The sequence below is a fragment of the Elephas maximus genome, chromosome 2, assembly GCF_024166365.1.
Source record: "Elephas maximus indicus isolate mEleMax1 chromosome 2, mEleMax1 primary haplotype, whole genome shotgun sequence".
NCBI lineage: Eukaryota > Metazoa > Chordata > Mammalia > Proboscidea > Elephantidae > Elephas > Elephas maximus.
Window position 1 is genome coordinate 44,145,699 of NC_064820.1, and position 24,829 is coordinate 44,170,527.

Sequence of the window (24,829 nt, forward strand, 5' to 3'; positions counted from 1 at the left end):
TCCATGAGTTTGAATATATAACACTGAAAACAATTCAACCACTGTAATATTTTAATTCTTATATACATGCCAAGTCAGTCAAATTATGCTGTTGTAATGTGTGTTTTTTTTTTTTTTTTTTTTTAATGGCAATAAACAAAATTAGGGTGTCTTTTTAATCCAAAAAATGGATCTAAGTATTATCGGTCAATTAAATTATGCAGAGATGATCATAAATTTTTTTTAAAACCTTCTGAATCATCAGTCAGTGGCTAATCCAATAAACCTTAACATAATTTCATAATGTGAGATGGCCTTGAGGATTTAACAGATTACTGATATGATACTTGAATGAAGTTTCTTGAAGGCAGGCATCATCTCTTACGGATCTTTTTATATGTCACTTGGAATCACTAGGATGGTGCTAAAACACGAAGTAAATATTCAATAAGTACTTACTTAAAAAAAATAAAAATGAAGCAACTCTAAGTAAATTTGAGATTTATATGTTTTAGGAAAAGCTCTGAGCTCCTAATTACTTATTACAAAGAAGCTTTTTGAGTTACATTTTGCAGTTTTGAGTAATTTCCTAGAAATCATCAGTACATTTCCAAATGAATATTCAATTGCAGTATCATTTATTTTGGACCTACCACAAATTGTAAGATAGTACAGTATAAAGTCAACCTAAATAATTAAAATGTATTAAAAAGTCATGTTTTGACTTATAATTACCAATTATAATTATAACTTGCTCCCATTGCTGCACTCTGTGGTTTTAAAAATCACTTCTACTTGCTGGTGCTGGTTAGTTCATTAACTGCTGCTAAAGGCTACAGCAAAAACTACTTATTCATTCACAAATGTACTGAATACTAGCTACGTGCCAGGTACTATACTAAACCTGGGAACACTGTAAGTAATAAAAGTCAAACTTATGTTCTATAATATTCAGTCTTATAACTGGTTTCGAATGCTAAATATAATGCTGTTATTACATTGATATATAACGCCTGTTCTTAGTAAATCACAACAATAAATAATCTGAAATTTCATACACATCAATTTACTTGACTCTTTTTGAAAACTCAGTGTTTTACCCAAAATAACCTCAAAGGAAACGTATACAAGAATGAATCATACTCACCAGTTCTTGTACTGAATTGCTTTTAGTAATTTCAACTTGACATAAAAGATGCATTTTTGCAAAGTTGCCTTGTAAGTACCAAGAAAGGCTAACAGCTGTTGAATTAGTATCCTTCACTTTAAATGAAGTAGGAGTATGGGGATAAACTGCAAATAAAATTTTAAAGATTACTTAAAATTTTATTTAAAGGTTACAAGCTATTTTCTAATATGACAAAACAGGATAAAAGAAAACAAATCAAGAAAGGTATCATTACATCTTTACATCAACAATATTCTACCCAGTATTTGTGGAATAGGAGCTCTGGTGAACACACAGTTAAGCTCTTGGCTGCTAACTGAAAGGTAGGTGATTTGACCTCATTTAGTAGCTTTGTCGGAGAAAGACCTGGCAATCTACTTCTGCAAAAATTACAGCTAAGAAAACCCTATGGGGCAGTTCTACTCTGTCACACAGGGTTGCCATGAATCAAAATCGACTCGATGGCACCTAAAAACGTTTGTGCAATCCACAAACCTTATATTTACTGCTAACATCATGCCGGATTTTTTTCAAGAACCAACGATACTTGAGGTTCTCCACCGGGATTGGGAGTATTAAAAGGTAGTAAGTCTCTACCTTTAAGGAACTTCTAATTCACTTGGAGAATGACAAGCAAGCAAGAAAGAACACGAACAAGTGTTATATATGCTAGAAAGAACACGAACAAGTGTTATATATGCTAAGTGCTAAATGAGTGGTACAAATATTAACTGTTAACAGAATTTGAATATGAGTGTAGGAGAGAAGGTCTTAGAGTAAAGATGGGACTTAACATGAGCTTTGAAGGAAGGATCAGACTAAAATTGGCAAGATGGGTGCAGAAAAGCATTTTAGGTAAGGTACTGGCAAGAGTGAACTACAGCGAAGCAAACTGCACATCACGGTGGTGACAGTGCTTACGCCAACTTGAGTGGTAGGAAATAATCAGGTGGGGAAGTAAGCTTGTAAAGGCAGACAAATACATATAAGTACTACCACTCAAATATAAAATGTAGCTGTCCTGACCTTAAGAAAAATCAGGAAACAAAAATGGCTGGAAGGAAGAATTGTAAAGGTGGTATTTTTTAAAAACGCAACGGACCATCTAACTAATCACTTGTTGTTAGGTGCTGCTGAGTCGATTTTGACTCATAGTCACCCCATGTGACAGAGCAATAAGTTTCTCATGGAAACCCTGGTGGCATAGTGGTTAAGTGCTACGGCTGCTAACCAAAGGGTCAGCAGTTCGAATCCACCAGGCGCTCCTTGGAAACTCTATAGGGCAGTTCCACTCTGTCCTATAGTGTCACTATGAGTCAGAACTGACTCGACAGCACTGGGTTTCATCTGTTTTTATAATCTTTACACAGACAGGTTGTCAAGACTTTCTTCCATGGAGCTGCTAGGTAGGTTCAAACTGCCAATTTTTCAGGTAGCAGCCAAGCTCTTAACCATTTGTGCCACCAGGCGACACCGTAATGGCCTTTCCCCTGTCAGTCTCCAAGGGATGGCCCCTACGCTATTTCTTTCTGCACAGAGCCTAGCACGAAGTTAATGTGCATGGAGTGACCATAAGAATGAATGGAGAAGAGACTGACCACATTTTATTCTTATTTTGCGCTACATGCCAATAAGCTTGGTAAAAATTCACAAATCAGCAGCAATAAAAAGGAACAAATTATTGTACATGCAACAACTTAGATGCATCTCAAGGATATTATTCTCAGTAAAAAATGTGGATCTCAAAAGGTCATATACTCTATATAACATTCTCAAACTGACAAGCAATAAAGGACAGATTAGTGGTTTTCAAGGGACAGGGAGAAGAGAGAGTGAGTGTGTGTGTGTGCATGTGTGTGGTGCTAAAAGGGTAGCAGAGGACTTTTTTGTGGTGATACAATAGTTCTGTATCTTGATGGCAGTTGTGGTTACGTGAATCTATACGTGGGATCAAATTGTATGATTTGATCTATAAACAAAATAAAAACTCATTGCTGTTGGGTTGATTCTAACTCATAGCAACCCTACAGGACAGAGTAGAACTGCCCCACCGGGTTTCAAGGCTATAAACCTTTACACAAGCAGACTGACACATCTTTTTCTCCATGGAGTTGCTGGTGGCTTTGAACCACCAAGTTTTGGTTTGTAGTCAAGCACTTAACTACTATGCCACCAAACTGCATAAAACTGTAGACACAAATACGTGCACATACAAATATAAGTGAAAACTGAATAAAGTCAGTAGTATTGTTAACAGCGCTATACAACTGTCAATGTCCTGGTTTTGACATTGTACTACAGTTATATAAGGTGTCACCATCAGGGAAAGCTTCGTGAAGGATTCTTGGAACTCTAAGCACCATTTTTGCAAACACCTATGAGTCTACAATTTAAAATAAAACGTTTTTAAAAACTGGACAATTTTTTTTTTTTTAGAACCTATTAGAGCCACTGTGGTTTCTATAAAAATGCTTAAATCATATTTTTATTTTAAACAGAATGGTGAAAGTAGAAATTTTACATTTTAAAGATTTTTAAATAAAATTTACAGTTAATATTAAATAACTATAAAGGAAACAGTCCAAAGTAATCCCTAAAAGCACTTTTCATAAACATCAAGATGTTCTGCCACTTCTAAAGTGATTTTTAAGACACTGGTTTATGAAGCAGCTTACCTCTTTTAGTTATGTTGACTAAAATTGTTGATTCTGATTGACCCAAAGGATTGCGAGCATTCAAAGTAAAATTATATATTTCCCAATTTGGAATCATTTGAAAGAACAACTGATAGCTTATATCTGCAGGATCTTCAGCTCTTTTAAATGTAACATTTTTTCCTGAAAAACTGAATTAAAAGAGCAATAAAAAAAAATGTTAAAATAAGTTCAAAATGGCATGAGATAAATACTGTAGCAAATTTCTAATAATTTTTTTAAAAAGTGTACACTTCTAATTATAGACATACTACATACTCATAGAAGAAATATTTAAGATACAGGAAGTAAAGAGAAAACAAAAATGACCCATAGGCCCACTATCCAGGAACAGTCTCTATATCAGGGCGTTCTTTCTTCCAAGCTTTTAAAAAAGGGAGCAAGAAAATGTATTTAAATTGCAGCAGTGACAGTTACGCAATTTTATATGGCATGCTTGGTTGTGTACCTTGCTCGCAATATAAATGAAATACAGCATTTTTCTATATCATTTAACATCTTTCCAACACACACCTCACCATTTAAGTTTTACATTCTTTCACAATTACCCTTACCTTTCAAATAAAGTGTAACTTGTGTTGTGCGGGCCCAACAATCCTGTAGGTCTTCCTGGGTTCCAAGTGCATATGATCTCCTTTAAATCACGTGTCTCACAATTTAGTTTCTGAGGAATATCAGGTGGATCTAATGGGGAAAAAAAAAGTAGTTACTTAGTATTTTCCCTGAAGATGTAGTATTTTATAAATGTTAGTCACATTTTGTACAATTCCCTTAAAAAGGAAATAATTTACTGTTTGTATTTTGCTTTCAAACAATACAGGAATTTTATCATTCTTTGTATAGCATGTTTTGTCAGAGTTGATATTACCTTAGAAATGATGGGTAAAAACATACTAAAGAGTGATGTTTAGCTTGTTTGGAAACTCCCCAATAGCAGCCTGAAGAGATCAACTGTTACTTTTTTCCCTGGAATTCTATTTCAGAGTTGACCAAATCTCTCAAACAAACCTGTGTTTAACAAGTTAATTCAGAAAAATTTTAAGTTTAAAGTATTAACATCTATCATCTATATACTGTGATCAGAAAAGAAATACTAAATCATGTTAGACGCTAACATAAGTCACATTACAAGTTTCAAAGTTCTTACATAAGTTATAAAAAAAAAAAGTTATAAGGACTATTATTTACAAAGTAAAACTGCTGATAAAGTTCTACATCACCATATATTCAAATTGCCTGCTTCTCTTTTGTTGTTTTGCTTTTTACTGTAACAGTTCTCCCTGGCTCTGTAAGGCCCGGCTACAAAAAGAAAACAGGTTTTTTTTTTTTGTGTGTGTGTGTGTGTGTGTGTGTGTGTGTGTGTGTGTGAGACCTTTAAAGTGGTCATGCGTGTACTGCAGTCTGACACTGCTGACTGCAGAAACTGCTATTTCTGTAATCATGTTGAACCCACGTAGGACAGAAACTAATATTTCCTATAGTTCATATTTACCCAAATGATCGAAAAGGTAAAAGGTTTTGTTTCTCCTTTTAATAATCTACTTGTTGAAATGTTCTGTAAAATAATTTTATAGTTTTTTAAAAAACACATTTTTAAAACAGTCCTTAGTTTATCAGCCAAGACTTAGAAAATTTCGCATACCTTCCCCAGAGATAAGAACACCATCTTTCAATGACATTTTAGATATTAAGAGGAATAATGGATGCTTTTATAAAAAAAAAAAAAATTTTTTTTCTTTTTTTTATATAAAGTTTAACAATTTGACAAGCATTACCATGCTTATTTTGAAAATTATTTTAAATCTAAGAACGAACTTTCAGCCAACTTTATTAAAAACACACACCAAATAATTTGAATATATTTAAACTGCTGGATATTTTAGGACTTGGCAGAAATATAAGGTGAAATACTTAAAATTCAAATAACAAAAGGTATCTGAAATGAATTGATTTTCTTCTCAAAGAAATTAACTTACAAAAGAATCAACTGAAGCTAAATATAAGGTCTATATATGTTAAAAACGACTGTATTTCTACACACCAGCAAACAGAAAATTTAAAAAACAAAGCCATTTTTTAAAAAAGCACTAGAAAATATTAAACATCTAGGAATAAATTTACCAAAAGAAAGAGCCTTCTCTCACTGAGATAAACCGAAGACCTAAATAAATGGAGGCATACATCATGTTCAGGGTTTAGAAGACTCAATATCATAAAAATGAACACTCTCCAAAATTGATCTATAGATTTAATGTAATCCCAATCAAAATTCCAGCAGCTTTTGATTGTGTGTGTGTGTGTGTAGAGAGAAAGTGACACACTGATTCTAAAATTCTTTTCAATCTTTTCAATAAATGGTGGGTTACAGGGATATCCATATGCGAAAGAAAATGAATTCTAACCCATACCTCAAACCATAAAAACCTACTCTCGTCAGTTTCTAAAAAGCTACCTCTAAAAGGAATGCTACTGTTGCTCCTGAGTTGAGAAATACCGAACAATATTTCAACCTTCAAACACTGTAAGTGAAGGTTAAATTATAAACTAAATGGGTTTGTTTTTGTACTGTGATAAACGATTAGAGTACGCTTGGAAAGCAAAGAAATGAACACAGGGAATATTCTCACCTTTTACATTTTCCATTTTTTTCTTCCATACCTTTAATGGATACCTCACTTTTTGGTATCACTAGCAGTTACCACAAAAGGAGGAGACGGAAAACTATAAAATTTAGATCTAAAAACTAAATAATGTGTGGACATTCAACATAAGTCATGTAGGTAGGGCAGTCCACTATGACAACCTTTGGAAATGTCATCGAATGTTACAACTTTAGAAGTGTTCATGTTAACAAAGACACCCCAGACTTATGGAGCACACATTACATAAAGAACACATCACATAAAGAATAAGTCTTCCTCTCACCCTTGTCCTCCAGCCACCCTCCTCTCCTCAAATGGATTATTTAAAGATGATGCTATTGAAATATTTTGTGTAAAAATAATTACGGTTTCTTTAATTAAGAAACTTAAAAAGGTGTATTTTAGCTGGCTGGTAAATTAATTTATATAAAGTAATTCCTAATTTAACAATTTAGGATCAAAAAATGTTATATACCAAGGACTCTTGACTCAACAAAGCTGTGAACTAAGAATTTAAACAAAAAATTAGCTGGATGTTCCAAATCTTGTTATAAAACCTACAAAGAACAAAGAAATAAGGAAGAAACAAAATCACTCTCCAGAAAAAGGATTAAGGCTTTCAGGAGGACCAAAAGCATCAGGAACGCTCTTTAATATTATATACTTACATCCTGCAAAAATAACTGTTCCAACCAGGTTGGTGTCTGTTGTGAAAACCACATTTGTTCCACTAGTTGGAGAAACAGAAACATTATAGATCTTGATTGCAACATTTTCTCCATCGAGATGGATAAGGGAGCACTTTTCTTTGCCAAACTGTGCTAATATGACTTTTTCTTGAATTACACAACAAACTGTTACATCTGAGCCTACGAGTACCACTTTGTCTTCAGGAAAAACCTTAGGCTGATAATCAGGTGACCCTAGAAAGAACAGAAGAATTACAAATACTTTAGAGATCTTTTCCCATAATGGGCTTTTTTAATTAAAATAAAGATTGTTTATTGCTTTTATAATAGTTGTTGTGTGCTGTCAAGTCAATTCTGACTCACGGAGGCCCTAGAGGACAGAGTAGAATTGCCCCACAGGGTTTCCAAGGAGCAGATGATGGATTTGACCTGCCAACCTTTTGGTTAGCAGTCTGAGCTCTTACCCACTTTGCCACTAAGGTTCCTTATAATAGTTACCCCACTATATACAAAATACGTTGTTAGATGCTTTGTAAGAGTGGTAGCCTGAAGATAAGGTATGCCCACCCCAAACAAAAAAATTCTTTAAATATAAAGCTCACAAGAAATGTTCTTCACTGGGCTCCAGTCACTCCACTCTTTGTGACCGGAGAAATGAAGATCATCAATGTAGCACCTCATTCTCACATAATGAGTGACACACTCCAAGGGCATGTCTGAGGTCCAACTCCAGTGGTGAAGCGTATCTTTACCATTCAGAGTTGTATTGTGGGTCATCTAAAAATGAACACAAACACAAAAGGAAATTTCTGAACAGTGATATGCCCTCCTTTCCTTTAGGATTAAAAAGCGTAATAGACTGTTTTTAATCAGCAGATAGTAGTAAAATTATCTCAGTTTTCTATAATGCATAACAGAAGAGTTATAGTAAAAATAATCATGATTCATTAGTTTACTTCTTCACCTTTAGGCCCTAGCACATCATCATACAAGATGTTGATATTCCTAAATGTTCAATCAGTACCTATTGCCTAAGTAATCTTCATTTCTCGTGGAGAGAAAATAACTAATGGGCTGAGACTTAAAGTCAAAGGGAAGAACTGTAGTTCAAAAAAAACGATAAATTATTGTTTTAGATTAAATTTTTTATACAACCATTATATATTCCTAAATATGAACCTTATAACGATATGAATAAATAGTAATCTCAACTGTAAGAAATGGGTAAGATTAAAATCAAATACTGAGAATCTACTATAAGGTACCTTGGGATTTCCAGGTAAAAACAGCATATTATACAAACGCATTTCCTTCTCTCTTCCCTCCTGAAATCCCTCTAAAACAAGAATAAGGAGATGATTTTAAAGGCCTAGATGCACAGGGACAAAACAAGAGAAGAAACCACACTAAAATTCTGGAATCTGAAAAGTGAATGGACAATCGTAGCGGATGTGGAAGACCTAGGAAAGCTGAATTGTAACCTTCCAGTGGGAAAGCCAGGAAACAACTTGATTTTTCTCATAGAAATGCCCAGTAGGCTCAGGAAGTGGCAATACCAGGTTGCTCTGGAAGGGCAGGGTGAAGGTACACCTCAAAACGGGAAGAATGAAAGTTCTTTGAAGATATGTTAGAGATAGCCAGATCCCCTCTGGCACTCTATGCTACTAAGGTGCTACCCTTCTTTAGCTTGCACAATGGAGATTTATACTCTGGAAAAGTAAAACACAGTATCTCTGGATTGAAAGATGTAAGAAAGAGTTGAGAGTGAGGAATACCATCAAAAAACAGGGGGAATGCTAAACTATGCATTCTGAAGGCTGAGACACTCTTGACTTTTTCCCCTACTCAGCTCCCAGGATACTGGTAGCCAAGCTCATACTCACCAGGCAGGAGTCTGAACAAACTTTTCTGAGACATATAAGCAGGTAAAGACAAAATACCTAAGATAACATTACAGGTTCACTAACTACACAGCCCAGCGTAATCAACCTATATTGAAGCCCCCATCAGCAAGGCCCAATAGAGAAACACAAAAGTTCCAATCAGATCTTTTATTTTTTAAGAGCCCCTCACTTAAACATGAACAGCAACCAGGGTTGCCAAAACATGGAGAGAAAAAAAAAAAAAAACTAATTTAAAAGTTAAAAGAACAAAATGAAGACAAAAAAAAAAAAAAAACCCTTGAAGTAACAGACCTTTCAGAAAGAAGACAAAACAAAAATCATATACTCAAGAGATAATATACTGCATCCATGAAACAAAAATAGGATACATTTAAAAAAAAAAAAAGGAAAAGGGATGCTTCATAAATTTAAAAATATAGTAGTAAAAATTCAAGATACAGTTTAGGAAAAGTTTCTCAGAAAATAGAGCAAAAGACTGATGGAAAATAGGAAAGATAAGACAATTAGAGGACCAGTCTGAGGGGTCCAATTTCTAAATAACAGAAGTTGTATGAAAACAGGAGAAAATTGAAAAAAGGAAATCAAAGAAATAAAATTTCCCAGAGCTGACAGGTGTTTCCAGATTTAAAGAGACCCAATATGTGTCCAGCACAACAAAAGAAGACAGGTTCACATAAGAAACAATGGAACAATGTCTTCAAAATCTTGAGGGGAAATTTTTCCAATCTAGGATTCTATATCCAACTAAACTAGTGACCATGTATGAATGCAGATATTTTCAGAAATGCAATGTCTTAATGTAGTTGTCTGGCAGCATTTTACACTCCCACCAGCAGTGTATGAAAGTTTTAATTGCTCTGGACTCTCTCAATATTTGGAACTGACCGTCTTTTCACTTTTGTTGGTAATAGCAGTCTCAGCTATTTCCCATAATCTGTGTTATACAAACTATGTGAGCTCTTATGTTAAAAGGGTTGGGAAGCAAGTCAGAAGGCCCTCAGAGAGATTCAGTAACAAAGCCAAAACTGATAAAATACCTACTGTGCTTGAATATTTTGAGAGGTGATTTATACAACATGGAAAAAAATTTAGAACTGAATTAGTAAAACAAAGAAAACTTAAAAAAAAAAGACAACACAAGAAGTTGTATAAAAAAGGTAACAGAATATACAACTTGGCTCAGCAGTAAATAGTGTTTACATAACTATAACACAAACAATGACTACCGGCTGGCCAAAAATTATATAATTATATTGGAAGAACGCGAGGAGACAGGAAAACAAAGCGTGTGTGTGCGTGCATGTGCGCGCGCATGTGTGTGTGCACTTGGAGGTTGGGGCAAGGGAGTTAAAGAGAGCTAAATTCTCGCTGTCTACCGTGGGAAATTAGTAACACTGCTCAAAACTACAAAAACAAAATCAAGAAATAAAAACACATAACAAAAGAAATGAGCTAGAAGAGTTGAAAGCAGTTGTTTCCACAGAGAAAAATTATGGGCCACAATACCCATAATTCCCAGGGCATCAGTCACACCATGGTCTATGCAATATACAGTTTCCGTGGCTGTACACAGGGGCCGTGGGCAGAATTGTCAAATACCTTATAAATGAAATACTACTGCATAGTCTTCTAGAGCTTTGAACTATTATAAAATGACTGAATGTAAGCAATTCTCACTTAAAGATATTGATATTAATAACATAATTATAAACAAAAATGTCAAATTTTACTATGGACCTGGGTCGTTTTTCCTCTTGAATTTCCCTTTTTTAATTAATTAGTTCTCTATTTTTCTTTACTTTGACTATATTTCCTCTTAGAAAGTTTGTTCTTCAATGATTATATTCCTAAAAGTAGGGAATCACTATCTTGCCATTGCTGACTTGTCAAGGGTTTTGTGGTAATGAGTAATGTGGTCTTAGAAAAATAATTCCTTTATCTTTTATTTCACTCCAACTTCAAAGAGTATATCCCTCTAATTTTAGTATCCTTAAAGTGGCAAAGTGGTTAAGGGGTTGGCTGCTAACCAAAAGGTCAGCAGTGTGAATCCACTGGCCGCTCCTTGGAAACCATATGGGGCGGTTCTACTCTGTCCTATAGTGTCGCTATGAGTCAGAATAGGCTTGACAACAATTTTTTTTTAAGTTAGTTTTTTTAAAAAAAGTCAACTAGTCTCCAAAAGAAATAATAAGAACTAATATTTGTTTAGCAGCTTCATAAATATCACCAAATCATTTACCTTTTGGACCCTAGGGTATGAATTATCACCACTTTAAAGGTGAGAAAAGGTTTTAGGAAGTCACCCTAAGCCAGTTAGCAGAAACTGTGGAATGTAAAATGTTATACCATTAAAAAAAATAGTTAAGCAATAAGATTTTAACCAAGTAGTAGTTTTAAGACAACAATGATGCCGCTACATCAAAGCTAACTGCAAAACTAGATTCACAGACAAGAATTGCCACTAGAATTTAAGAAAAGAGAGTATTTTATTTAAGAATCAAAGAAAAGAGGCTTTAATGAGGATGGGCTTTAAAATAAAGGGTAGGATTTGACGTGGGTCTTGAAATGTAGGTTCAATTTGCATAGGTGAAAAGTAAAAGGAGAGCATTTTAAATGAAAAACAGACTTGAACCAAAGTGCCTGGGCTCAAATCCTGGCTCCACCACTTAATGTATCCACAACTCTGTATCTTCATCTGTAAAATGGGGGTGATAATAATAGTACCTCCCCTCATGGGGCTGTTGTGAGGATTAAAAGAATTAACAAGAATGGCCATCCAAGGTACTACAACTGGTCTCTATTAACCTGGAGCAATGGAAGGAGGAGAGTCAGGAATAGGAGGAGGAAATGGAATGTGTGGCTAATTGCCTCCACAAACACCTGCCTCCTTTGCCATGAGACCAGAAGAACTGGATGATGCCCAGCTACCAATACTGAACATTTTGATCAAAGATTCTACAGAGGACTCCTGATCAAAAGAAGGAAAATGCAGAACAGAATTTCAAATCCTCACGTAATCCAGACTCTCTGGAGCCATGGAGGCTGGATAAACCCCTGAAACTATTGCCCTGAAATAACCTTAAACCAAAAATACCCCTGAAGTCTTCTTTAAATAAAACAATGGTTTCGCTTGATTAATAAAGAACGTCTGCCTTTAGCACTGTACACTTTTAAGAACTATCTATATGGGATCAAACTGATAATAGCAACTGGAAAGATTAGACAGGAAACTTAGGGGGCAGTAAGTTTATGTTGATGGGGGAGGAACAACTCAGAAAAGGAGGGTGAAAATGGTTGCACAACTTGAAGAATGTAGTCAACGTCACTGAATTGTACACCCAGAAAACATCGGTTTATGTTTTGCTGTGTATATTGTGAACAAAAAAACATAATAAATTATTTTAAAAAGAATTAACATGTATAAAAGCATTTAGAACAGTGAGAGGAATGCAGTAAGCACTAGATATGTACTAACTACAATTATGACTTATTTTAGGAGCATAATAACATGGGTTGTCAGAAAGGAAAAAATGAAATATAATACTATTTTTCACCTTCACTATCCTATCTATGTATCTACGCAAATAAATTTGAACATCATAAGATGGTCCTCTAGTTCGTAAACCTGTAACTAAGCATATTTCATATCCAGTGAGGAAGAAAATACTATAAGGATAAAGAGGGAATTACCATGTACCAGCTGTCAAAACTTTTCACTATTTCTCATTACTCCTTACATTAAGAGCAAACTAAAAGTAGGTCTTAAAGAAACCATTTTTAAACAGGATTTAAAAACTAAGGGGAAAAAAGTGTATGTACTAAATATAAGAACATTTTTTCAGAGTCTGATAAATTCGAGCTTATATACACAAAATTTCTCAACAATTACTATATGTATATGTTTTAAAACATTTATTTTTACATCTACAATTATTAGACAAAGATAAAAATAGCACACTAAATTATATGGACACTTATTTCTGTAAAAACATGCATATAAAAAAACGCTAAATACACAAAGATGGTTCTTAGCATGTTCAAGTGGCGGAATCACAGAGTATTCCTCCCTTTATTTCCTAAATATCCTACAGTGGTTCTACATTATTTTAATAATTAACAAGTGATTTTTGAAACACAGCATACGGTTTGTAATGAACTCTGAAAGGAAATCCAACCTACTTAATAATCCAAAAGTTCACTAATAATACCTTTAAAATCTTTAAAAAAAATGATTCAGTTTAATATCATATAAAAATTAATTTTATTTTTGTTGAAACTTACTAATGTTACAATTTCCATCTTCTTTTTACGTAGAATTTCAATTTGCCAGGTGACATTTGAGTGGTGTGGAAAAGCAGAGCCCTTGTCATTCCACTTTATGTGTAATGCAGAAGTTGAAAAATCAGCAATCAAGTTCAAGATCTCTGGAGTATCTGGGATTAAGGCTTAAAAAACGAAAACCAAAGGTAAAACTAAAGTAAGTAATGATTTTCATATTGCAAGTCCATTAATCAACTAATTTTAGACTTCATTCCTTCTTGACCAAAAATAAATAATCAAGAATGAAAACTCTTGGGCCAATTACTATAAAAAAAGATAACGTATGTTTATTTACAGAGACAGCTCCTAATAACAATCATCTGCTGGCTATTCTGAACCCAGAATACATTTTCTAACACAGCCACTGGATCCCCCACAAAACTGTAGTGTCATCCGGTCTGAACTCCGGGACCTACAAGTAGGTAACATCAAAGAGACGTACAAGAGCTTCCTTTGTATCACTGCCAGGTCCGGTCTCAGAAAACGACAAAATACAGAACACCTGCTTTGGTGAAGTTTTCCATCTGTCTCCTCTGCAGCCTCCTCCCTCATCTCCCAGTATCAGAGCCCCTCATGCTGGGGAGTGTCACCACCTTGAGGACTGACACGTGATATCACTGGTTATATCTGTCCAGTTGCCATTCAGTCGATTCCGACTCATGGTGACCCCATGTGTCAGAACAGGATTGTGGTCCACAGGGTTTTCATTGGCTGATTTTTCAGAAGCAGATGGCCAGGCCTTTCCTCCGAGGCACCTCTGGGTAGACTCAAAGCACCAACCTTTGCACCACCCAGGGACTCCTATCGCTGGTTATAGACATGACTGATTAGCAGCAGGACTGCAGGAAAGACTTAAGGCACTGAGTTAGGAAGCCAGTGGGCTACTGTACAGAAGCAGTGTGAGATCAGAAGCATTTCAGTTGCGTATCACTGTTTAGCAGTGGTATGCAACACAGTTTGCAAAAGATGGAGACAAGAGATAAGATGATCAATTAGGAGACAGCGAAAACCCAGATGGATTACTAAGGATAAAAAAAAAAAAAAAAAGTTTTTTTTTTTTTTTTTATACTAAGGATATGGACTGTAAAAACACAAATGAAAAAGAAAGGACAAAATCTGATGGGTATTTCAAAGAAATGACTGGTTCTTTTGATGGATTTGTTATAAAGAGAAGGGGAAACATCTAAGATTTCTCTTAAGTTTCCAGCAAGCAGCAAGAAAAAAAAAGGAATCGGGAACCAGTGTGAAGAGACAGAGAAAGACTGGATGTGGAAGACTACGTGTCAGGGGAGAAAAGATGATCAAATGGCAGACTCTACAGAACAACAAAAAGTCAGAACTGTAGGTAAAGACTCAAGAGTAACTCACAGAGTGTTGCTGAAGAAACAAGCAGGAATGCACTGAGATAAAACAGCAACTGACAGCTACGGCCCCCGAGGAACCAGGGATGCTAGCCAAGAATCCTGAGAGGGTATGATAAAGAAGCAGAAAGCAAACAAGAGAAACCCAGGATCACTGAGACTAAAAGAAACTGGCTCTCACGTGAGCCAAATAAAACAGAGTTCAGAGACCGAGAAAAGAATACTCACTTTGGTGCGGGCACCGTCAATATTTGACAAGGAAGTTTGGAGAGCAGCGGGCTCTGAAGCTGCGTTACAAAAGACAAAGAGGAAAACTATGCTCAAGGGTTTGGGCATCCAACAGAAATAAACTAGTTAAGTTAAAAAAAAAAAAAGTTAGCAGAAAGAAGTAAAGTATCCTTGTAAATCTTCAAGTCTTTATGGCATGGGTAAATTACTGAAAATTCTGGATTAATGGAAAATGAAGCAGGGCATGAGCTTGTTCAGTTCTATGGAACGCAGGCTTTCTGGCACGAAGGGCAGAAAGACCTGGAGCATTCTTGCATGTTTCCTCCTCCAAATATAGTAAGGTGAAGGGCATTTAAAGGAAATGCAGAGACACAACCTCTCTGATCTCATTTCTACCCTAATCATTCCTCAGGAAGCTCAAAGACCAATCAAATAAATCAGGGAAAACAAAGTGCAGGAGTGCGCAGCGGGAGGAAAGCTGAATTTGCTAAAGAGCAGCAATGGTAGAGCCAACCAACATAACTTAGTTAGTCCTGGTCCTTTAAAAGATATGCATTTACTAGACTTACCTAAATTGTACTGGCCAGTGCTCTACACAGGACTCACGTAAAAAAAAAAATAAAATAAAATGAGCCACCAATAACACAGCTATGCAAGAACAATGGAAAATGCTTTATAAGGGACGTTTTAAGTAGGAAACCACTTTTCAAAACCGAAGAGCACAAGCCAATGCGGAGCAAGAAGCTGTTTCAGTGCCAGGTGAGAGCCCAAGGTGCTACTGTGACCAGAACAGAGCAAGGGGCTTCAGACAGCTCAGGGCAAGAGGGGCACAAAGGAGATTCTAAGAACGGGGCTCTTCCTTCAAATGACCCCAGATGTCACGAGGGAATAAAGATTATGAAATGTGGGAGTATTTCACAAAACGACACTCATCTATTAAAATGCTTTCCTCCCTGAAAAGTGTACATAACTTAAATTTTCTCTAAATAGCAGTGAGCTACTGTTCAAAACATGTCATATCTAATATGTCAAGCTAAAGACAATAATAGCTACAATTACAAACACCGAGATTAAAAAAAAAAGCCGGACACCCACGCACTTTTTTCCTCCCTTTTCTTCATATTAGTGGGTTTATTTAAAAAAATACATGGAAGTTTTTCCTAAGCTCCCATGTTCTGTTATCTGCATTTCTTTCCAGCTTAAACAAACACTTGATGACAATGTTAAGTTGCTTTCTAGAAACTCAGAACTTTTCAGCTCAGGGGAAAAACTTAATCAAAGACTTGCTTGTTTATTTATTAAGCTAGTCCACCTTTATACCTGGGTTCTTCCTTCAAACATCAGGAGGTCAGGAACTTCCCCAGCTCTTTTATAGGATCTTCGTTAGGATCCAAATTTTCAGGTTATTTTAAGAAACTTAGTAAAAGACTTTTTGTGTGCTTCCTCTTGCTATGTAGAAATATACATACACATATATATATGTATGCGTGTATATGCATGCACACACATATAAATGCTAAATATCTTCCTTGCTTTATACGTTTATCATACATCATCTTCTGATCTGGATAAAACTTAACTTCTCATAAATTTAGTAGCAAATTACCAAAGTACCCAAGTCTTCTCATCCACACCTCTACTACCACTTAAGAGCTTCTTCTGCACACGCTGAGGCATCTATCTTGCTCTCTTACATTCACTTAATTTGCTTTTCAACTTTACACTTTAATCCAATCCTGTTATTCTAATCATGAGCAGACCCATGAGTAATAAAAATGCTACCAATAAATCAGATGATATGCAAAAAATAATGAAGCATTAATTGGGACCGAGTTACTCAAAGAGTCTGTCTTGATTTGCCTTTCTGATTTTTTCTAACACTGTCATCTTCCTAGATAAGAAGGGTGGGTACCTACTCCAACAATCATTTATCACAAACTGGCTCTCTTACGGAATCCTGGAGATTTTCAAAATCTAGAATAAAATTAAGTTAGAGTCCTCACATCTTACTATAAAATAATTACAGAGGGATGAAAGATTTAAATCAAGCATGAGAGCAAAACCAAAAACTCACAGAGAAAAATATCAAGAGATTCCATCTTGATGAGAAAAAAAAAAATACGAACTTGGAAAAATATTTGCAGCAAATATGACAGAGTCAATAATTATAATAGAGACTTCTTGTGAACTGCTGAGGAAAAAGATGACTAACACAAGAGAAAAACTACAAAGGACATGAACAATCACAAAGAACAAAATTTGTTCTAAAAAAGAAATGCAAAAACAACAGAGACATAATTCAAGGGCTATCAGATTGGAGCGGCAAAAATAATAGACATAGGTAATACCCAGTACTGTCAAACATGTGCAGAAGCAGGCACTCTAGCTCCTGAATTGCAAAGAGGTAAAAAGTTTTGGAGAACAATTTGGCAATCTACGCCAAAAGCCTTTAAAAAGGGAATATCTTTAAGCCAGCAAACACAATTCCAGGAACTTGGTCTACGCAAATGGTCAGACAAATTCACAAAAATGTTCATTAAAGCACTGGTGGTTGTTCTTGCTAGGTGCCTTCGAGTCAGTTATAATATCAAAAACTGGAAATAAAAATTTCAATGTCAATAATAGATCACTTAATTATGAAACCTCCATTCAATGGAATACTACACAGCCATTAAAAATAATGTACTTATATAGATAATAACATGAAAATATATCTGGTATGTCTTCTGTTCAGCACTTATAAAGTAATATGAACCCTACTTCTATGTATATGCATACAAAATATATTTGTTAATAGTATTTCTCTCTGGGTGCTGAGATTATGGCTGATCTGTCTTCTCTATAACTCTTTGCACATTTGAACATTTTGCAGAGAATGTACTACTTGTTATTATCAAAAAGAAAACCTGACGAGATCAAAGTTTATGATTTAAATACAATTCATATATGCCCAATATATTTTAAAATCTCAAAATTTACCATAAATTGGGTTTATCATAATCTATTTTATTATTAACAAAATATTCTGGCTTGGAACTCACATGCAGCTATAGAAATGAACACATGGCTCTTCTCTCATTATCTTGAAAGACAGCCCTAAGTAGCACGATACACTGACCCCACTTTAGCCAGAAAACGGGACAGGCTCTACATTCCTGGACAGCAGGCTTTGTGATTTTGCTTCCATCTGTGCTATGTAAGATATGGGCCAATCAAACATGCATCTCGCCCATACTGGACAAATAGCCAAGTTAATTATATTTTATTTCCCTTGCTTCAAAGTGGGTCATCCTTATAAGACTCATTACAATATCACTATGAGGTAGTCTCATAACAGTTGTCGGGCTGACAAATCAACTTGCCCCACCATTAAAAGAGTCAAGACTAATAAGGTTTGTATGGTATTGCTGAGGAGCAAAATCTCCATCTCTACCAGCCTAGGTTTATTTGGTGCTTCCAATCTGCTCTAGCATATGTCCTACATATTCAATCCACAAATCTGCTGTAAATTCCTGCTGTGTTCAAGGCACTCTACCAGGTGCTGGGTGTTGAAGACAAAGTCCCTCTCTCATGGAACCTATATTCTTGTGGGGGAGACACACAGTAAAGGTAATGACATAATAAATTATAAACATAATTATGGCAAGGGCTACAAAGAGAAGTACAGACTGCCCAACTTAAAAAAAAAAACAAAACCAAACCCAGTGCCATTCAGTAGATCCCGACCCACAGTGACCAACAGGACAGAGTAGAACTCCCCCGTAGGGTTTCCAAGGAGCGCGTGGTGGATCTGAACTGCCGACCTTTTGGTTAGCAGTCGAACTCTTAACCACTATGCTACCAGGGTTTCTGATTGGCTAAGGGTATGGCAAGAAAGGAATGGGATCTCCTTTGGAAGGGGGTAGTCAACAGGTATCTAAGAAACTCTGAAAGGTATACAGGAATCAACAAGGCACAGGGTTGTTAAAGGAAGAGTATCAAACTAAGGGAAGGATCTTGAACTCTGTGATATCTATTTTGACTAGAAGACAAATCAGCTTTCTTCCTGATCTCAACTATAACCTACAGTCCATAGTCAAGCTGCTGGTAGATGAAAGTATTAGTGTAACAACTGGAAATCAAAAGAACGGTAAGTTTCTGTCAAATAAGAAAGCACCACAATCTAACAAAAGAGGTGTTCTGAGCTATTTTAAAATCAATTTTCTTTGAAGTAAATACTTACAAATATTTTCTTCATTTAATATAAATTTACTTATAGAACTATGATTATGTACAGGATTTATTGATATTTCATGATCACCAGGTAATAGAGCTGGGATTTTAGTATTTGTTTTCTCTGATCGATAACAAGAATTAAACCTGCAAATTAAGAAAAAAAAAAGACATTTTAATTTAGAAGATAAAATTATAGCACAATTTTCATAAAAACTTCAGTAACACAAAGACAACATATATTCACATATACATACATACATACATATATATATGTTGTCATGTGCTGTTCAGTCGATTCTGATTCAAAGTAATTCTATAGAAGGACAGAGCAGAACTGCTCTACAGGATTTCCAGGGCTATGATCTTTATGGTAGCAGATCACCAGATCTTTTCTCCTGTGGAGCTGCTGGTGGGTTTGAATGACTGACCTTTATGTTAGCAGCCAAGCGCTTAACTATTGGACCACCACGGCTCCTTATATAAATAACTTACTAGGGTCAAATGGTATCTGTTCTTATGACACAAATTAAAGCTTTAATTTATAAAGCAGAGTATGGGAAACGCCGTATCTAATTATGTTTAACTCAGGTTCTACTGTGGTTATTCCATAAACATGCAATTCATCGACTCTGTCACCAAATTTAACAGACATCGTTCTAAGGGAGAACATGTATCGTATCAGTTCCTCATTAACAGCAACCCTAAATGAATAATTACATCACAAATAAATTCAAAGCAAATACACCTGAGTAACTCTGAACATAGCACTTAAGCATCACACTTAGGGTGGAGTAGATTTTGGCTCATAGCAGCTCCAGCGGACACGAGTAGAACTGCCCCATAGGGTTTTCTGGGCTATAATCTTTACAGAAGCAGATCCAAGAGCCGCTGGGTGGGTTTAAACCACCAACCTCTCGGCTAGTAGCTGAGCGCTTATAGATTCTGCAGTAATCTAGTGCAATGCCAATACACAAACCTGGAGCACCTTGCTCCAACAGTGCGGTCCAAAGATCAGCAACGGTAACATCACCTGAAGCTAATTAAAAATGCAGAATCTCAGGCAAACTACCCTTTCCAAATCCCACCAAGACCTACTGAATCAGAATCTATGTTTTAACAAGATCCCTGGATGATCTGTGTGCACATTAAAGTTGGAGAAGCACTACTCTTCCAGGCATGATCAAAGAAGTACAGAACATGGTCCCTTCTGCTTTGAAGCGATGAGTATCAAATATAAATTGGCTTCATAGCATGGTAGTTCTCCTCATTCTCTTTTGTTAAAGAATTAAGTCATGATTATATCAGCCTTTTAAGAGTTCAAAAACCCTTCTTCAAATTTAAATGTGAACTTGTAACAGAGTTATGTATACGATACAACTACCAGAAAGGAAGAGAAACACAGTAATGGGGCTGACAGGCAGAAGAGGGGTCTCGGTGGCAGCAATTCTAGATGGAGAAACAGATTCTGGGAGGCTAAATAACTTGTTCAATAACAAAATGCTAGGAAAGGTGCAGAAGAGGCAGGTTGAACCGCAAATCTGGTTTTTTTAGTTGGTCAGAAATTTAGCCTGCGCTACCCTTGCTAGCCTTTCTGTGATGGTTCAGGTTGTGTGTCAACTTGGCTGGGCCATGATTCTCAGTGGTTTGGCAGTCATATGATGTTGTGATCACCTCCATGATGAGATCTGCTGTGAGCAGCCAATCAGTTGAAAGGGAGTTTCCTTGAGCGTGTGGCCTGTATCAAATGTAAGTGGACATTCTGGCAAGGCTCAGGAGATTTGCTCCCTCTGGATCCTACAGCTGGCTCCTGTTTGTCTGACCTCTGGTTCTTGGGACTTGAGCTAGCAGCTAACCTTACGCCTTGCCTGTCAATCTCAGATTCATCGATCTTCGCAGCCTGTGAGCAGGAGCCCTGCCCTCTGACCTGCCAATCTTAGGTTCACCAGCCCCTGTGGCTGCGTGATTCAGGAAGTCTCTATCCTGACCCATAGACTTGGGACGTTCCAGCCTCTCCAACTGTGTGAGCCATTTCCTTGATAGAAATCTCTCTATATACACATTTATATGCTTTACTGTTTTTGTTTCTCTACAGAACCCAGCCTAAAACACTTTCTCTGAGTGCACCCTCTGGGCCTTCGTGTTTTCCATACCTAGACCAGCCCACCACACTGTGGCTCCTCACACTGAGGTGGGGCTCATGGATGCTGATGAAACACATGAAACTGGCTACCTGCAGCTCCTTCAAGAACACCCTCAATGTTTCCGTTTTTCTGCCTTGGCACGCACGTTATTCTGAACAAAGCTTTCCCATCAGCTCTGTTTTCAAAATGCTTCCAGTTCCCATGAAGCGTTCTCCCTCATCTCTTCGACAAAAGTGATCTTTTACCTCTATGGCTCCATGGCCCTTCATGTCTCTACACAGCATTTTCAATATTTTTATTACAATTTACATACATTCCTCGTTTCCCCATGAAAATTTTAACTACAGCAAAGGCACTCGATGTGCTCTCTTGCACTCCCGCCCCACCCCCAGCGCCTAGCAAGGCTCCCCTCACATTATTCCCAAAAGACCACAGACTTGAACACGGTTCCAGCTCACCTCCTTCTCAACCTCAAATGATGAAACGTCTTGATGTGCCAGCAACACAAAACCACCTGAATTCTCCCAGTACGTCATGCTATTTCATACGTTCATGCCGTCATGCCCACTACCCTTTCAGGCTGGAATGTTCTTCTGCCTTTTTTCTGCTGAGAAAACTGAGTGTTCCCACTCCACAACTACCCCTCTCTGACAGGCTCTCTGAACCTTGTTCTCCATAGTCTGTGCTCACTCAGCCTTTCACAGGTCATTTACGGCAACTCTTAACCAACAGCACTGTGAATGTTTATTTACTGCAAACTCCTTGGGAGCCGGAACCAACTTCCTGTCTTTGTGGCCTGTGGTACTCAACAGTGCTAGCTGCCAAATTTTTCAGTTCTCCCTTCTGGGCCCATGGCAGGATGGCACTTCCCTGCTACCCTGAAGCAAGCAGGCATGGCAACGAGACTTTATTTGGCCAGAGAAAGTTGTGTCTATCACTTCAGGAAGGAAGCTCTAGAAGCCAGCATGGGCTGTGCTCCCTCTCTTGCCCCTGCCGTGCATCTCCTAATGTCCCAGAGAGTGAGGACCCCCCAGGCTGGGCTCTAAAGGAGAGATGGGGCAGGGATCCCAGCTGCCCCTAATGAGCACAGAACACAAGCAGGAAATAAGCCACTAAGATTTGAGTGTCATTTGTTTCTGTAACACAATCTAGCTCTTCCTGACTAATTACTCCAATGCTTAAGATAATGCTTGACAACAGTACACTGAATGGAATGGTCTAAAAAAGAAAAAAAAATCCGATTGTATTTAAATAAACATTTATGTCAACTGACATGAGGACCACTCATCAGTACACGGGAACTCAGCACTGCCACACTGAACAACACCTGCAGCACTGCTGAGCAACTCCCTGCCCTGATGTGATTAGGGAAAAGCAATGGGAATTGCTCTGTCCTATAGGCATCCCAAAGGCACTGACTCTAGGCTTAGAAATCTAGCCCATGCTAAGACTACTTGAGAGGGTGAGGTCGTGTGACAGGCCCTGCCACCAGGCTCTCATTCTCCATATCCCTTCTCCCTATAACATAAACCCCATGTGTGTCTAAACACGCTGCCACTCAGCTAGGAGAACACACTTCCCTGCTTCTTATGGAATTGGGTTTAGCCACTTGACTAAGTTTTAGCCAATGAGATGTAAGCAGAGGTGTTGCAGGGATTTCTTGGAAGTCTCCTCAAAGAAAATTACCCTCTTTTTTCCTTCCTGCTTTCTGGATTGCAAACATGGTGGCTACACCCCAAGCACTCATCTTGGACCTTGAGATCATATGCTTAGGATGGTAGAGTAGCATGATAAAGAGGAACTGGGTCTCTGATGGCCATAGACAACACGCTGGCCCTACACAGCTCACCTCCTGAGTTTTAACATGAGGGTAAATGCCTGTTTGTTAAGCTACTAATATTGCTGTTTTCTCTTATGCACAGCCAAGTTTAATCCTAACTGATACAGGTAGACTTGGTTTGGGACAGACCTACCAAACTTCCCCAGAGCAAATCAGAATTCACAGCACAGACATTATTTGTAAAGAATCAAAGTTTTGGCTAGGAGAGGATATTTTTTGTTTCCACACTGACTGATGTTAGATTCAGAACTTCAGGGAAGTGGAGCATGAAGGTTTAAAATTTCATAAAATGTATTTCCAGAAGAAAGGCTTTATGTTCTAAAAGATACGGCACCTCTAGGTTGAAGTTGTGAATGAGTCAAAGTATTTCAATTACCTGTTCTCAATGCAAACTTCATAAAGAGTGTCACGACCAGAGGGTGCTTTCCAAGAACAGTCCCATACTTTTAAATTGTTAGTTATACACTTCAAGTCATGAGGAGCCCCTGGAGAAAGAAAATCACACACCACAGTAGATGATTAACAATGTAAATGCACTACGGAAGGTCAACACGCCAAGCCACTTCAGTCGTAAGGACAAGCGTGTACATCTGCATAGGGCCTGGGTCTTTTGTGCAGAGGGAAGCCTGCAGTTGTGGGAGACATGGTTTTATATTTATTTTTATAGTTCTGATTTTAAAAAGCTACAGGTTAAATGGATGAAAGTGGGCCAACCACCCAGCTACTTACAGGTTAAGCTTCTTCTATCAAAAATGCTATTCCAGCAAACTATGACAAGTAGAAACAAAGAGAAGTGACTGGATATGCTGAATCAAGATGAGGCCAAGAGAGGGCCTGGGGGGATTTTAGTACTCCATCGGAATCAATGCAATGGCAACTGATACTGGTAAACCTCCAATACCCACATTTGCAAAATAAATAAATAAATAAAATAAAACTTTCTGTCTCCCTTGCCAACTAGCACAGCTTTGAAATGTTCTTAGCCAATACTGCTTCACTGCTTGCTACCAGACTGCCACCCTGCACAGAAGTTCCATAAGAATCTTTAGATTTGTATAAAACCTGTTGCTGTCGAGTTGATTTGAACTGCCAACCCTTTGGTTAGCAGCTAATCTCTTAACCACTATGCCACCAGGGCTCCTCCTAATGCTCACTCAAGTCTTTAAAGTAGGTATATTTTATGTGTTAGTCTAAACAACTGAAAAGGAACAAATAATTCAGAAGATTACAATCCTAATAGTGTTTATTCACATCTATAAAATAACATTACATCACATAATACATAAGCACTATACAATGAAAGGAGCCCTGCTGGCGTAGTGGTTAAGGCCTTGGCTGCTAACCAAAAGGTCGGCAGTTCAAATCCACCAGCCACTCCTTGGAAACCTTAAGGGGCAGTTCAACTCTATCCTATAAGGTCGCTATGAGTCGGTATAGACTCGGTGGCAATGGGTTTGGTTTGGTTTATACAACAAAAAAGGACATCTTAAAAAGGAAAATGGAAAGAAAGTAGGTGGTATGAGGGAGAGAAGGGAGAAGAAGAAGAAGGGAAGAAAAAGGAAGGAATGAAACATGGGGAGGAGGAGAGGGAACAGGAAACAAATGCAGTGTAAAAAAGATGTACTTCT

General features: G+C 37.1%; 1 protein-coding gene across 7 annotated transcripts in view; it reads right to left on the bottom strand.

Moving 5' to 3' along the window:
- Positions 1-24,829, bottom strand: part of LIFR (LIF receptor subunit alpha) — an 85,592-nt gene that overhangs the window by 31,426 nt on the left and 29,337 nt on the right. For all 7 annotated transcript variants that reach the window (XR_007514429.1, XM_049862564.1, XM_049862558.1 and 4 more), the window contains 8 exons: positions 23,578-23,686; positions 19,228-19,364; positions 13,378-13,541; positions 7,795-7,969; positions 7,172-7,426; positions 4,416-4,545; positions 3,823-3,992; positions 1,127-1,272 (listed from right to left, as the gene is read on the bottom strand). Coding sequence is in view for 6 of the 7 variants with exons in the window: in XM_049862564.1 (XP_049718521.1) it covers positions 1,127-1,272; positions 3,823-3,992; positions 4,416-4,545; positions 7,172-7,426; positions 7,795-7,969; positions 13,378-13,541; positions 19,228-19,364; positions 23,578-23,686 (1,286 nt within the window). In the remaining variant the exon portion in view is untranslated. The remainder of the gene's footprint in view (positions 1-1,126; positions 1,273-3,822; positions 3,993-4,415; positions 4,546-7,171; positions 7,427-7,794; positions 7,970-13,377; positions 13,542-19,227; positions 19,365-23,577; positions 23,687-24,829) is intronic.